The 14,004-nt window shown below is 34.8% G+C and overlaps 2 protein-coding genes across 5 annotated transcripts; both read right to left on the minus strand.

Moving 5' to 3' along the window:
- Nucleotides 1-272: 272 nt before the first annotated feature.
- On the minus strand, nt 273-3,471 carry LOC137712916 (vacuolar protein sorting-associated protein 55 homolog). Its single transcript, XM_068452117.1, has 5 exons — nt 3,314-3,471; nt 2,514-2,642; nt 1,611-1,650; nt 1,438-1,522; nt 273-790 (listed from the first exon to the last, which is right to left on the minus strand). The coding sequence occupies exons 2-5, from the start codon at nt 2,544-2,546 to the stop codon at nt 607-609; spliced, it is 342 nt and encodes a 113-aa protein (XP_068308218.1). The 5' UTR covers nt 2,547-2,642; nt 3,314-3,471; the 3' UTR covers nt 273-606.
- A 1,322-nt stretch (nt 3,472-4,793) lies between these two features.
- On the minus strand, nt 4,794-9,372 carry LOC137713520 (WD repeat-containing protein LWD2-like). 4 transcript variants are annotated; one of them, XM_068452827.1, is made up of 4 exons: nt 9,234-9,351; nt 7,397-7,727; nt 6,057-6,688; nt 4,794-5,479 (listed from the first exon to the last, which is right to left on the minus strand). In XM_068452827.1, exons 3-4 carry the CDS (start codon nt 6,650-6,652, stop codon nt 5,065-5,067), a joined length of 1,011 nt encoding a protein of 336 aa, XP_068308928.1. In that variant the 5' UTR covers nt 6,653-6,688; nt 7,397-7,727; nt 9,234-9,351; the 3' UTR covers nt 4,794-5,064. The 4 variants fall into 4 exon arrangements, with proteins under 4 accessions (XP_068308928.1, XP_068308930.1, XP_068308927.1 ...); XM_068452829.1 differs by having other exon boundaries at nt 7,412-7,879; XM_068452826.1 differs by having other exon boundaries at nt 7,397-7,879.
- Between the last annotated feature and the right edge of the window lie 4,632 nt (nt 9,373-14,004).

Here is a 14,004-nt window from a genome sequence, read left to right on the forward strand (position 1 = left end):
AATGTAGTTCAAATTCATCTTTGGCAAAAATCGAACCTAAGAACTCACTTTCAAAATAAGCAATAATAGTGCTAGTAATAATTTGATACAAACTCGTCTTTCATAAAATTCAAATGTCAGACCTGTTACTTACAAAAGAAGAGGAATACCACCAAATTATAGTACCGGTGGCCCCTTTGTTTCCTGACTTCAGAATTGTATAAATCAAAGAAGAATCAAATGATAAACAAGACGTGGAGGGCGGAAAGAGAAACAAGTGTGAAATCACGTACTCAAGATCAACATCACAAGTAAATTATATTGAATAGCAAACCTAACTTCCAAGATTAGACGATCAAATACACAAAACAAGAAACTAAAGCCCTTGCCAAATCAAGTAAAAGGCAAAACAGATCAAGATACCTTTGAACAACGTATGCAAATTGATTGACAAAAAAGGTCTTCGAACATACACAAAGAAATCACATCTACAAAGTGGGAAAGGCTCCGTTCATTTCCCGTTGCATGCGTTATCACACTTCTTGTAGTTGTTAAATTATATTACATCATTGGTGGCCCCAACAATTACGAGTCATTAGATAAGAACCTAGGTTTTTTTAGTGCTAATCACCACTCGTCTTCGAGACTAGCCCGGTGGAAACACATGACAGTACAGACAAATATGAAGAATGAAAAGAATTCAATCCACATAGCAGGTGTCTCAATCATATGAGCGTGCCTAAGAATGATGGGAATGGCTATGCTCCCAACAGTTGATGCACCAGTCAAAAATTTAGCAGCATTTATCCACCTGCAATACAAAGAGAAAAACGAGAAGGCGTTAATGTGACTTTGGCTAATAGAGATTCTTTGTAAGGGCAGTTTACCAGTGGCACAAGTTCCATGGGCTATTGGTTACAGCTTATTTGGAGGGTAAACATCACAACGAAAAGCTCTAGGTACGGGTCACTTTAACGAAAAACCACATATTTACACTAAAAAATCAATCCTGGTACTATTCACTTCACCCTTTATTTTGTCATTTTCATTAAAACTCAAAGTTTTCAAGCCTTTTTCATTAGTTTTCCTTTGATCTTTTTGAATTGGCCCTCCTTTCAACAATATTTCAATATGTACTTTTATGCTTTGTTCTACTTATCTATAAATCAAACTTCTAGAATGAGCTATATTTCCCTCAGATTTCTAGAATGAGCTATACTTGTGTTATCTTCATGAATCATCCACGCATGGCAATGGGCAGAAAAAACCTGGTTAGATCTAGTTGTGAGTTCCACCAAACGGGCGGACAAATAAATTGGTCCATTACACACAAGTATCATGGCATTATAACTATGAGCTATCTATAAGGTAAAGAAAGTTATCAGTACAGGGCATATTACATATGAGGGTTACATTAAGGAAGAAAATTTTGTTACATAAGAGCTCAAAAAGACTCACCCATCGCTTTCCCTCGCAAATAAAACCTGAGTAGAACCGCCACCAAAGAATAAGCAAGGCATGGGTACCAGCACGTACATCAGAGCTACAAGAATAATCAAAATTCACATCCCTTGATACTTAAAGAACCTAAATACCAAGTAGAATAAACAACTTATATTAACTACTCTCACCGGATAACATCGGCCACCAATTGTTGTATAATGCACAAGCCTGCCACACATTAGAAGACATAATCATAATAACAAACAGTAAACGGTAAGCATATAAGACATTTCAGATCCAATTGGCGGTTAAGTTCAAAACCATTTCCTTCCTTAATCTGGTGATATATCACCAAGCATTATTATTAATACAGCAAGCGATATAATAGCCCTTTTCAGAAGGAAAGGCAGCTTCAACAACACCCAGGCGCTAGGGTTCTATAAATTTGTCATGGTAACCAGCTACAAAGGCCATCTATATCAACAAAAGAAAAAGAAGAGAAAGAAAATCTAACCCACACAAGAATTATTGATTGCTGTAATAAAATATCAATGCACAAATGGCCTCTTACTACTTCGACATCATTAAACAAACCAGGGAATAAATCTACAAAAATCCTCCCAACTCTAAAGTGAAAAGGTAACAAGGACTCCTTAAAATGCATCCTATCCCTAAATTTCTTTTAGGGAAGTGTCCCAGATTCTAGCTTAACTTTTCTTCTAAAGTGGGTTACTAAAAAAATGTGAACAGTAATATGCCAACTGCATAATGACCCGCATTATAAGAGAAGTTAAGTTAAAAACAAGCACACCGCTTCTGAATTCATAAAGTAAGATGATTCACGAAGATAAACGCAAGTGTGTGTGTGTGCACGCCCCTTATTCTTCATGCATCCAGCATATTTTTAAGGAAGAGTATGGATGACATAACAGAATACTAGGTTATAACTGCAATTGAACAGACGCATATATCTGAAGGCTGGAGTACAAGGCAAACACCTTTTAAAACAATTTAGAGCATGTAATAACCACAAGCTCACAACCAGTCGAGCGATTAAAAAATAAATAATAATATAAATAAAAGACAAATACCAGGATTTGTAACAAGATGCTTGCTGAAAACATAAAAGCAAGTCCTGCAAGCCTGTACACCAAGAAGTTCACTTCAGAAATGTAGCTTCATAACATGGATAAATTTACATAACCAAATTCCTACTTACACTGCAAAGAACACGAACCATCAGCAATACGGGGAGGAACAATGCACCAAAACAAAAAAGTATTAGTACTCAATCTCATCAAAGCATGAACGAAGACAGAACAAAAAACACAATTGCATGACTTATATATATTTGAAGGGCGTCATGCTCGCAGCGTATGACAAGTAGGAGCGAGCAACGCAACCCTTCAAATTTTGTGAACCAAAGCCCCTAATTGTGATATAGTGATCATGATGGAAATCCAAGCTTCCCATTACGCTTCCACATTAGTAAGTTAAAACTAAAATTTAATTGATAACATTAACTACTTCCGATAAGACATCAAAAATACAAATGAGCAAAATTCAGAGAATTGCAGAATTTTAGTAATCACAAAATTTTACTTAAACTGAGAAGCACTCGAAATTGGGTGTTTTCGAATCAGAAAATATGATCAACTATATGAAACCCTAATTAATTTTAGCACAATTCCAAAATGTTCAGCTATCAAGCCCACTCGATTCCACTTCTCCAACGTTTTCAGAGGAATTGGACAAATAAAACAAATAAAAAAATAGTAGAATTTTAATATTATTCAACGAAATTGTGCGTATTTATCTTCATCCAGCCAAAAGCAAAATTATTGTAAATAATCGAGGGAAAAAAATGAACAGAGTGGGTTAAGAATTGTACCTTCAATGGTCATCGCCATGGAAGAGAAGAGAGGCTAGTGACGGAGGAAGCTTCGTATTCGCGAATCGCGACCAAAGAAGCAAAACGATGAGCTCCAAAATTTGCAGAGGTGAAAGGTATCGGTCTTCGGTTTCAGGAGTTGAGGCCCAAAATTATAAAATAAAATAAAATAAATAATAAAGAAAGTGGAGTCTCCTTCTTTTTGCCGGGTAAAAGTTTAGCTGCAGTAAATACTGTAACGGATTTGGATCCTCTCCTGGCCCAAGGAGAGGATCCTCCTTATCAGGAACGGTTAGTCATTAGATTTTCATTCAACGGCTATAAATATGAGAGTTTCTTTAATATTATAATAATTACAACCGTTGAATGAAAATTCAACGGCCTACAGTTCTTGGTCAAGAGGATCCTCTCCTTGGGCTCGGGAGAGGATCCAAATCCTACTGTAACGTCCGCTCGTTTGAATTCAAAATATACCTCTATAAAGCGTTTTTACTCAATATTGTTTTTGTCAATAGTACTTGTTTCGCGTTTTTATAAAAAAGCAGTGTGTTGTTTGGCAACATCTAAATAGCTACTTGGAGAATTTATCCCATTATTATTGCTATTCGTTGGAAAGCTAGTCTGTTTCGTTCAAAGTGATTGGTCTTCGAGATATTTCAATTGAGCAGCCTATGTTGATGCAGCTTTAACCAATTCGCCAACTATGCCTCCTCCCTCAACCTCAAGGGCGATGGTCCTCTTTTGTGACGGACTACCATGTCCTCCAGTTTTGTAATTTTTAATGGGTTTCCTCTTCTCCCCTCTCTTTTTTGGCATGCATATAGAGTATTTTGGTGGTGTTTGCCTCTTCTTTCTAGGTTCTTAATGCTCCTTGTGTGATTAGGCAACCCTTTTCCTCCCCGTTGCGAGACTGGGAGTTGTAGCACGACTCCTCTTTCTCCATCGTACTAGATATGCATCAAGTTCACCTCAAATCATAATGATATGCATTGGTCATTCGAAAATCAGAAAAAAGATTGATGTAAATCTTTCAAGGTTTCTAATTTAGTTTGCAAATTTTGTAACTTAACCACGTGTGAGCACCAACCTCCACCAGAAAACTAACACATCAAATGAAGAAACAAAAGGCAACGAATCCAAATATTTCCTTCCTCTTCTAAATTTTCCAAGTTAGCATATGTAGTCATAGAGAGCATATGGCCTACAATAAGAGAATATTCTTTTCTTCTACAATGCTCATCCCTTAATTACATGGTTGCATGATGTGTGTTTCAGACTCTATATATATTATAATTACAATTCGGGGACACAAGCTTTTGACACTCATTTTGTAGAGTCAACTTCCTATGTGTTTCAACTATGCAAACCTTCTATATTTAAGTACATCATTCATAAATCATCATTGCTAAACATTAGACGAATCCAATACCATTAAGACATTCATTTGTAGTGAACGAACAAAGATAATTTTGGTAGACATGATCTTTAGGTTAAGACATAAAATAGATGGTTAAATCATTGAAATATATTACAAAGTGAATTACACAAAAACATGTGTCAAAAGCGTGTCCTCATATCCTAACATATATATATATGGATCACACAACAAATTTACTCTTAGTCATGACACTGACATTTGGGATTCATCTCACGGACAACTCCCCATTCCCTTTTCTCTTAATTACAAAACTCAGCATTTAGCATATGGAGTTGCAAGTGATACATTAAATATATTTCCGTAAATATTCTAATTAAACCTTCAAGAGCTGCAATTTGTTCAAAAAGCCAATACCAATCCAGTTCAACTCTAAAGCAGACCAACGCACTTGATTAATCTGAGCTGCCGTTCCATACCACATATCCGGCTCCGCATCGCCGCCGCCATTGGACTGAAATCCATGTCTCACCACATCCCAAATCAGAGCCCTTGAATCATCACTCACCGAACACAATTGGTGTCCTTTCCCTGGAGACCATGAAATGGCATTCACACTGGCACCATGTTTTTTGAGCTCCATCAGAGGTGATGTGGGAAATCTGATGTCCAATATCACCACTTTGTTGCTGTCCATTCCAACTGTGGCAATGAATCTTGGGTCATGTTTGTTCCATTCTAGCCTCAACAAAGATCTTTCTTGAGTAGGGTTTTCATAAACTATGGTAGACCTGTTGAAGATGGGTTAAGAAAATATGCCTTGGGTCACAAGATACACGAAGCATAAATAAGTATCTTGAGCTACCAAATGCTAAAGGGAAATGAACTCAAATGACACTATAAATTAGTCTATTACTGTAACAATATTATCAAATAACCATATCTCTCGAAATTTTCCATATTAACAAATAATTAGATTGTCTTGATATCACATAAATAAAGTACCAATGTCGATATTGTCGATTTACTATAATAATAATGCAATCTGAGAAGATTGCTATAGTGATATAGTTTTATTTTAAAACTTTTCCAAATATTAGTTTCTTAAACCTTGGGTTACTCCGTATGCAGTCGAAAGGAAAATATGTTGAACTTGCTCAAACAAACAGAAGAAAATGATCTCTCTAAAGAACGCAAGACTATAAAGAATAGAATTGTTTAGCACTAAAAAAAGTTCATCTACGCTCATCCATTCCTTATTATTTTACTACGGACAAGTGCGCATGATGATTGTTTTTTTTTTTTTTTTTTTGAAGTGCTAATACCTACTCCCATAAAAAAAATTAAAAGGTGAAAATTAACCCTTACCTCTCTTTGTTTCTCAAATCAAACACCCTGACAGTGCCATCACCAGAAGCTGAAGCAAACACATTGAAGCCACCCCAAGAAATGTCATACACTTCTTTGTCATGAGCCACCAACTGAGTATCCACAACTTCCCTCTCAATGTCCCAAATCGTGCATGTAGTGTCCACACTCGACGTAGCCACACGCCTAGTGTCAAACTCAGCCCAATCAAAAGACGTTATAGCCGAATTAAACTCACTACTCATGTTGCTATTCAGAAGAGACTTGAGCTCAATCCTATCATCATGGATCTCCCATAGCCTTAAGTAGTCACCGGACGTGGCGATTAGATCAGGATTCGCGGTGTCCTCAGAGGGGAAGAACATGAGGTTGGTTGGTGCGTAAGGGTGGTCGAAAATGAGGCGGCTATCGGTGGCGAAGTCAGATGTGTCACGGTTGAACTGGACTAGTTCAACCTTGTTGCTGTAGTCCTCAATGAAGCTGCCAATGGCTAGGCGTGAAGGTTTGTCATGGCGGACTGACCATGCTAAGGAGGAGATTGGCCATTGACTTACGTAGGTGTGGACGCCTGCTTTTTTCTCTGCTGGACTTTGCATGCTTGGAGTTGGAATTTGATTTTTAATTCTCTATAGCTGCATGAGAGGTAAATCCAAATTTTAGAGTTGATTAAAGTACGACATTGAACAAGTATTAATTTAATTATTTGAAGCCCTGAATGCATGTTAAAGCTTTGAATTATTGTCATGCTTTTTGCCTAACAAAGCCAAGAAAGCTGCCAATAATATTGCCTGTATCTAGTATATATTACTCCTAAATCATCTAGCTTTAACCTAGTATACTACAAGTAGATTTAATTAATTTAATGTAGCCTGAGATTTAAAGATTTAACTTCAACACTTACATCTATTTTATGTAGCATTGAGATTTAAAAATTTCTTCAATTTAACGAAGATTTTTACATAATGATCAAAATAATTTATGGTGGACAATTTCAATGATCAATTTCATTAATTTTAAACTTTAGAAACCATAGTGAGGAGTTATGTTAATTTCACTAATCATTTTGACTAACATGTCAAAATAATATTTTAGCATATTCCCATTGTAACCAATTTTCCTCACGAAATTAGATTCTTTCCAGATCTCCTCATCGGAGATCTTGGAGATCAACTAATGCTAACCATTTATTAAAAATTGTGCGATCATAATTAAATATTTTTTAAAAATAAAATAATCTCGATTTACGTAAAAACATAAATAAAAAAAATTATGATTGTTAATTGATATTCCAAATATGGGGATCTGAAGAGGATCTAACTCCTTTCCTCACCACCACTAACCTGGTGAATATTCACCTCCATTCTAATAGTCTGCCGCGTGTTCCAAGCTTATCCCCAACCCAACCCCAAGAAATACCCTCCCTCCCCTTCCTTTCTCTTCGACCCAACAGACACCACCACACCATCACTCAATCTCCGGCAACGGCGACAAACACCCACCTCACCAGCGCCACCGCCGCCACAACCCTCTGTTACTTCGCACCTTTCTTCGTTCTCTTCGTCCAGAACCTTGATGAAGCCATGACCCGTAAGCAGACGTAACGAGATGCCGCCGTAGCTAATGCCGTCTGTATCAACCCCGGGGCCATTGTTGCGTTTCTGAGCTCCAAAACTTGCAGACAGAGAAATAGATTAGGCAAGAGAGAGGGAGAGTGGGACAAGGCTCTCAACATCTATCTAATTCTTTTAATACCTTCCCACCAGATTTTTTTTTTTTTTTTTTTTTTTTTTTTTTTTTGTAATCGTTGCTTCGGGAGCGAAGGCCTGAAGAGGAAAGGAACGAATAAGCCAACAGTATTCTTTCTGGATTCTTCGGTGAGGATTACGAGAATTCATCAATAGTATCTGATGATTGTATATCGTACAATTACTTTTATTTAATTTTAAGTAAAAATATTTAAAATAATTTTTGATATAAGATGAACATATATTGTATACGGATTCATAATATTCTCCTGAAAGGAATCTGACAAAGATCCGTAGTCATGAATAAGAAGAAGTAAAAAGACAAGCAAAACCTCGTTTTGCGAAAAGAATCAAAGAAATAAAGAAATTTAAAAAGTGCAAAAGTAAAACAAAAAGCTAACCATAATTAAGTCATGAAACACGTGGCAAATTTCTGAGAGAGAAGTGTGCATTAAAAATGATAGATTTTTTAATATGACTGAAATACGAGATGATACATTACATATTATTATACAAATTATGAGATATATGTGTTAAAAAATTAATAATGTAAAAATATAATTTTTCAACACTTATATAAAAATACGTACTATATCATCCATGTCTCATTAACAAAAAAAACTTTCTCATTAAAAAGAGGTAAATAGCACACCATTATATTCTAAACAAATTTACATTTGCTTGGTAACTAATCCAAAAGTAAGTCAACCACTATTTAGTGAAAAAAATTTGTCAAACTTTGGATTTAATTAAATCTTCCCAATAAAATTCTATTTTTCTATGAAGTTTCCACTACTTATTGAAGTATGAAATGATGCGAAGGTACCTCCTTAACTAAAGAGTGTTTCCTTTGCAACGATATTTTTGTTAATTACCGTAACGCACTAACTACTCTACAGATTGCATCTAACCATGTATTTTATATATGCTCGCTTGTGAATGGATATGAATATATATATATATATATATATATATATATATGAATTATTCATGAAATATATAAATAAAAATACATATGTTGAAAAAAATGAAAAAAATGTTGCTAATTCTTAAGCTAGTATAATCAGCTAAGGGTTATTAAAATTGAAAAAAAAAAGAAAAAGAAAAAGAAAAAGAAGGTGATCTTTCTCTACCTAATCAACATATCTTCTCTACCTAATCATAGATAGTTGATTATAAAAATCTCTAAATTATATTAAGCTAATTTGTTGGCCTCATCGAACCCTTCGTTTTTGGGTAGCTTCATGTACTCACTGCATTAACTAATGAACTCCTAACACAACGGTTAACCACTATATTGCACAAAAACGGAATCATACAAGTACTCTTTGACTCCAAACTGAAATCCCCTACCTACCATGCATCTCACTTGATGAATATGATGAGAATTCTTCCTCTTCATAAGATGGTAGAGAGAGAGAGAGAGACTTACATTGCTCGATAGAAGTTTCAGTAGCAGTTTTGGGAAACTGCTTGTGGTCCGGAGCAAGACATGCACATATAAGAGGAAAGTTAACTAGCTAGGGAGACGGGAGATTGAGCTGTATTGGTGTTGCTATATGGAAGTTGAGATATATTTATATGGCAAATAGTTTCTTTTCTTTTAAGTGGTGGGAGATAGATAGATAGCCTGCAGTAAACAAAACAAGAGAATGGAAGGTGAGGGCGTGAAACTAACGGTCAATCGGCACGGCCACAAGCGTAGAAGGTTGGTTTTCATTAACTCTTCCTAACCTTTTAATGTAACATATATATTTTCATATACTACCCCCAACTACTTAATTGCGACACTTTCAAGCATGTGTCATTGTTTGACTCCTTACATGACGACGTGACTTCAGTTAATTGTATTAAACATCATAATTCGACCTGTTTATTTTCTTCATCATCAACTAAAGATCAACACTAGACTACTTCATTTAATTTGAAGACCGTTTAGTCACTCATATGAATCAAACAAGTTGGCCGTTAATCATAAGGATACTACTTGTTATCATAATCATAGATTTGTTTGGTACATATGAATAACTAAGCAATATTCAAATTAAATAAATTTTTCTAAAGATCATCATTAGATAATGAGAAACAAAATGAATAATTTACATTATTACGTTTGTACGGTAAAAGTGATGGTCTCAGCTCACCATGTAAGAAACAATAACTCCTTGGTCATGCACTCCAAATCTGTATTCGATTAATTCATCCTCCTCCATTAGCTGGTATTAAAAAAATACTACTGTTGCTTAGCCCCATTGACTATTAATACAATAATTTCAATTTAGTTAGGTATATAAAGCAAATAAATTTCACTTTTGTTAGGTATATGGAACAACTATAGTCATATGCTATACAGTCAAAATTCTTCGATAAAAAAAATATTGAAGATACTTTTTAGGTTGCCCCAATTGTACTTGTATGATTTAAATGTTTCGGAGCTACGTTGTCGGAAGCTAGTGTTTTGTGTTTCTCTAGGGTCTTTCCTTTGGCATGGGTTCCTTAGTACCAGGAACATAAAAAGGAGAAAGGACTAATGGTTAGATACCATTAGATATTTTTAAGGTGGCAGAAAGGCGGATACACCAATGTTTATTGCAATTTGCAAATGCTCCATGATCATTGGGCTCTAGATTATAGAATGGTACTAGTGAAGCTGGCACCTGTTTCTGTTTTTTTTCAAAAAGAAAAGGGTGTGCTATCCATACATCCTATTTTATTTCTTACACATCCTATTTTACTTTTTACACATCCCTTATTAATTTTTATCCATTGATTTTTTTCAATTCATCTGATCCGATAGTCGAAAATTAGAAGGGTGTGTGAAAAGTAAAATGGGGTGTGTGAATATCACACCCCTAAAGAAATTGTAAGTTTAAAGTAATATCGTGAATGACAGTTGTTGGTAAAAATAAAAAAAAACAAAAAACAAAAAAAACAAAACTTAAATAAGGCATCTTTGCTAAATGAAATAATAATTTTTTTTTCATAATAATGGTGTCTATTGTGACAACCCATCCCTAACTTTACGATTTTATTGATTTCTAAATGAGTGAAATTACGAAAATGCCCTTGAGGTAAAGGCATTGATTTTTGTTGACCACTTTGTCGTGTCATGTAAGATCCGTTTTCTTGGTGTATCCTCGTAGTATTTGTCGCGCGCAAACAAAACGTAATTTGGAGCTATAACGAAGGAATTATTAATGTTTAAAGTCGGGGGCATTTTAGTAAAGTTAACCTTTACTTTGGAAGATTCCAGATTTTCTTGAGCAATTTGATTGAGCCACGTGGACAGTTGTGATGAAGAGTGGAGCAGGGAAATGAGAGAGAGGGACGGATGAGAGGAGGAAGAAATGAGAGATGGTGGGGAACGGTTTGCCCAATCAGGAAAGAAATGAAGGGAAAAGGGCGGCCAACGAGGATGAGAGAGGGAAGTGAGGGAACCAATCAGAAAAGAGAGAACAAGATATATTTGTCATCTATAATCTTACCAACAAATTACAACCTATATTATATTTTTGCACTTCTAAGTATTGAAGCCTCCATGATAAATTTTTTGATAATACTTGCGTTCCTCCATAGACATTCCCACTTAGTTTGAATATCGTATATTATTATTTAAATTTCTTAATCGGAAGTCAGAACTGTTTAACTTCTTAATCTTCATTTGAAATCATCTCTATAAAAACTCATTCAAATCGAAAATCGTTTAATCATCCAAATATATAGAAAAAATTGACGATGTGAGTATCAAGTAACATATTTAAGATGAATCGTCAATTTAGTTGATATATTTTTAAAGATTAAACGATATTTGATTTGAATTTTTTTTTATAGAAATGATCTTCAAATGAAGATTAAGAAGATGAACGAGTTTGATTATGAAGTTTATACGACTAAAATACGTTATTTGTGAAAGGTAGGTAAGTGCATAATGCATTCCCCCACAAGGCAACGCAAGTATTATTCGAAATTATTTCACGAAAGTGTATACTATTAAGGAATCTAAGCCGTTGATTTTCCTACTCATAAGTCCACAGATGAAGTTAGTTAATTAGGCTTATTGTAATACTACTGCTGGTTGGTCAGTGAGATATTTATCTCTCTTACACAACATATTCATGTAATATAAATAGTAAACTCACGTAACTCATTCATTATTGAACAATGATTAGATTCACTGAATTTATTTTTTTAAATCCAACACTTACTGAATTGTAAAAGTGATTGAGTTGCAAAACTATATCAGTGCGATTAATAGGAGACCGCAGACTCTTCACTTCAAAACGTTAACATGATATCAAACCAAGTTGTTTACGTAAACTCTAATTATTGAGTTGTAGTAAGTGGTATTAAGTATTCACAAATTATCTTATATTAAATAATTCACTTCTAATTACATCGAAACGTTTTATTTGAGAACAGTAACACTGTAATTAACCGTGCACCGCTGACCCGTCTTTGTAAAATCATTACAAATAAAATTGTATATTCTCCAGGCAGTATATACAAGTCCATTTTGCCCATCCAAAGTAGCCAAGAAAATTAGGAGGTAAGATATGCCTCTCGAACCCATTTTTTGTGTCTCTTTGTTTGGGCCTTGACCCCCGCTCTACCCAATTTTTAGTGTCTGTTCCATGAATAATGTGAGCCTATTGGTTCTTCCATGAATCACAGATTTCAAATTCTCAATCCCATTTAGCTCAAGCTTGGAACATATGGAGAATCATACTTGTTTACAAGTACTTTTAAAATAACTAAAACTGTTTTTAGCGAAAATATCTTTTAGTTCAAAAATCACTTGAAGCATATTTTGAAAGAAACACTAGTTATGTGCTTTTTACAGTCATTTTAAAAATACTTGAAGTTCATTTGCATTTTTACTTAGGATTGGTTCTAAAAATGCTTTTATCAAAAGTGTTTTCAGTCATTTTATTCTAAGTGACTCTTTCATACTTTTTATAACTTAACTAGTAAGGAATGATAAAAGCAATCTCTTGTGGACGACTGACACAAACAAAATTTTTATTATTTAATCTCTCTAACTTCCAATTAAATGGCTTCCTTTGTCTTCTCTCTCTCTTCATTTTTGGGGTGTGTCTCTATTATTTCATTTTCCTACTCCCCAAATCAAATGGTTCTATACAACATGCCCAATAATGTGAAATCATAGGGGTGAAGAGTACCTGGTGGGTCTCCAGAAGCACAATCATGCATGTTTTCTTTTCCTCAGCACCCAACATTTAACATTAATATTGATGAATTTGCTTGCTGACCACTGTTTGATATTGACACACATATTGATGTTGCATGACCCTGCAACATATGGGCAACCATGCCCCTTGATCCGAAACGCCTAAAAAAGTATCCAATAATTAGCCTTTTTTATCGGGAAGTTAGCCCTTTCTGTTCATTCTAAACGGAAAGAAAGTAACCTACTTTTATAGTTAATGGCTAAATCTCGGGTTTTGGTTCTTTATGATCGGTTTGTGCGTGTTAGAGAGTAAGGCTGCTTTTGTGTTTCGATAACTAGGCCTGAGATTAGTTTAACTCGCCTAATTCTTCATCATTATCATTTATATAACAGAAAAAATTGACAATTCAATGTTCTTGATGAATTTTTAAAAGTGAGATCAAACACATATATGACGAATTAGGCACATGCTTATGTAAAATGACGAACGTCTGAAAGAGTTGTCTTAGCGACAACTGCCTGCACACGCTTAGCGTTTCTTAACGCTTAACGATCACGACTTGTCAAGGTGACAATATTAATGCATTAAGCCTGATTAGCAAGGCAACGAAAAGTTTTCTAATCAACTGACTTCGACCAGATGTTGATTGTAGGTAGCATCATCACATGATTTCCATTCCCCATTACCAAAAGTAGTGTTTTTACTTGCACCTCCTCCGTTATCAATTCTATCATTCCAAAGGCAATTGATTAGGGCAAAAATAGCGACTGAACCAATATAATTGCATGTGAAAATTTTAGAAGATTTGTTTCTTTCTTTCTTCCAATAAAACATTCAAACCTTTATTCGTGTATCACATTATCAATCACGTTACTAATACAAGTGTGACTCACTTATACACGCATATTACGCTCTTGTTACAATTGTAATTTAGTGTCTCGTAGACAAATGTAATATGCATACATTAGTGTTTCATTTTTTTAGTAGATTTCGCTTCTTTTTAAGATAAATATG

Source organism: Pyrus communis, chromosome 13 (genome assembly GCF_963583255.1).
Source record: "Pyrus communis chromosome 13, drPyrComm1.1, whole genome shotgun sequence".
Taxonomy (NCBI): Eukaryota; Viridiplantae; Streptophyta; class Magnoliopsida; order Rosales; family Rosaceae; genus Pyrus; species Pyrus communis.

Excerpts from the sequence above, each read along its gene's own strand:
- LOC137712916 (XM_068452117.1), bottom strand. The coding sequence starts at position 2,546 with ATGTTTTCAGCAAGCATCTTGTTACAAATCCTG. Across the intron at positions 1,651-2,513 it reads GCATCTTGTTACAAATCCTG|GCTTGTGCATTATACAACAA; the intron begins GTATTTGTCTTT and ends AATGTGTGGCAG. Across the intron at positions 791-1,437 it reads TTTGCGAGGGAAAGCGATGG|GTGGATAAATGCTGCTAAAT; the intron begins GTGAGTCTTTTT and ends TTTGTATTGCAG.
- LOC137713520 (XM_068452828.1), bottom strand. The coding sequence starts at position 6,652 with ATGCAAAGTCCAGCAGAGAAAAAAGCAGGCGTCCACACCTACGTAAGT. Across the intron at positions 5,480-6,056 it reads GATTTGAGAAACAAAGAGAG|GTCTACCATAGTTTATGAAA; the intron begins GTAAGGGTTAAT and ends CATCTTCAACAG.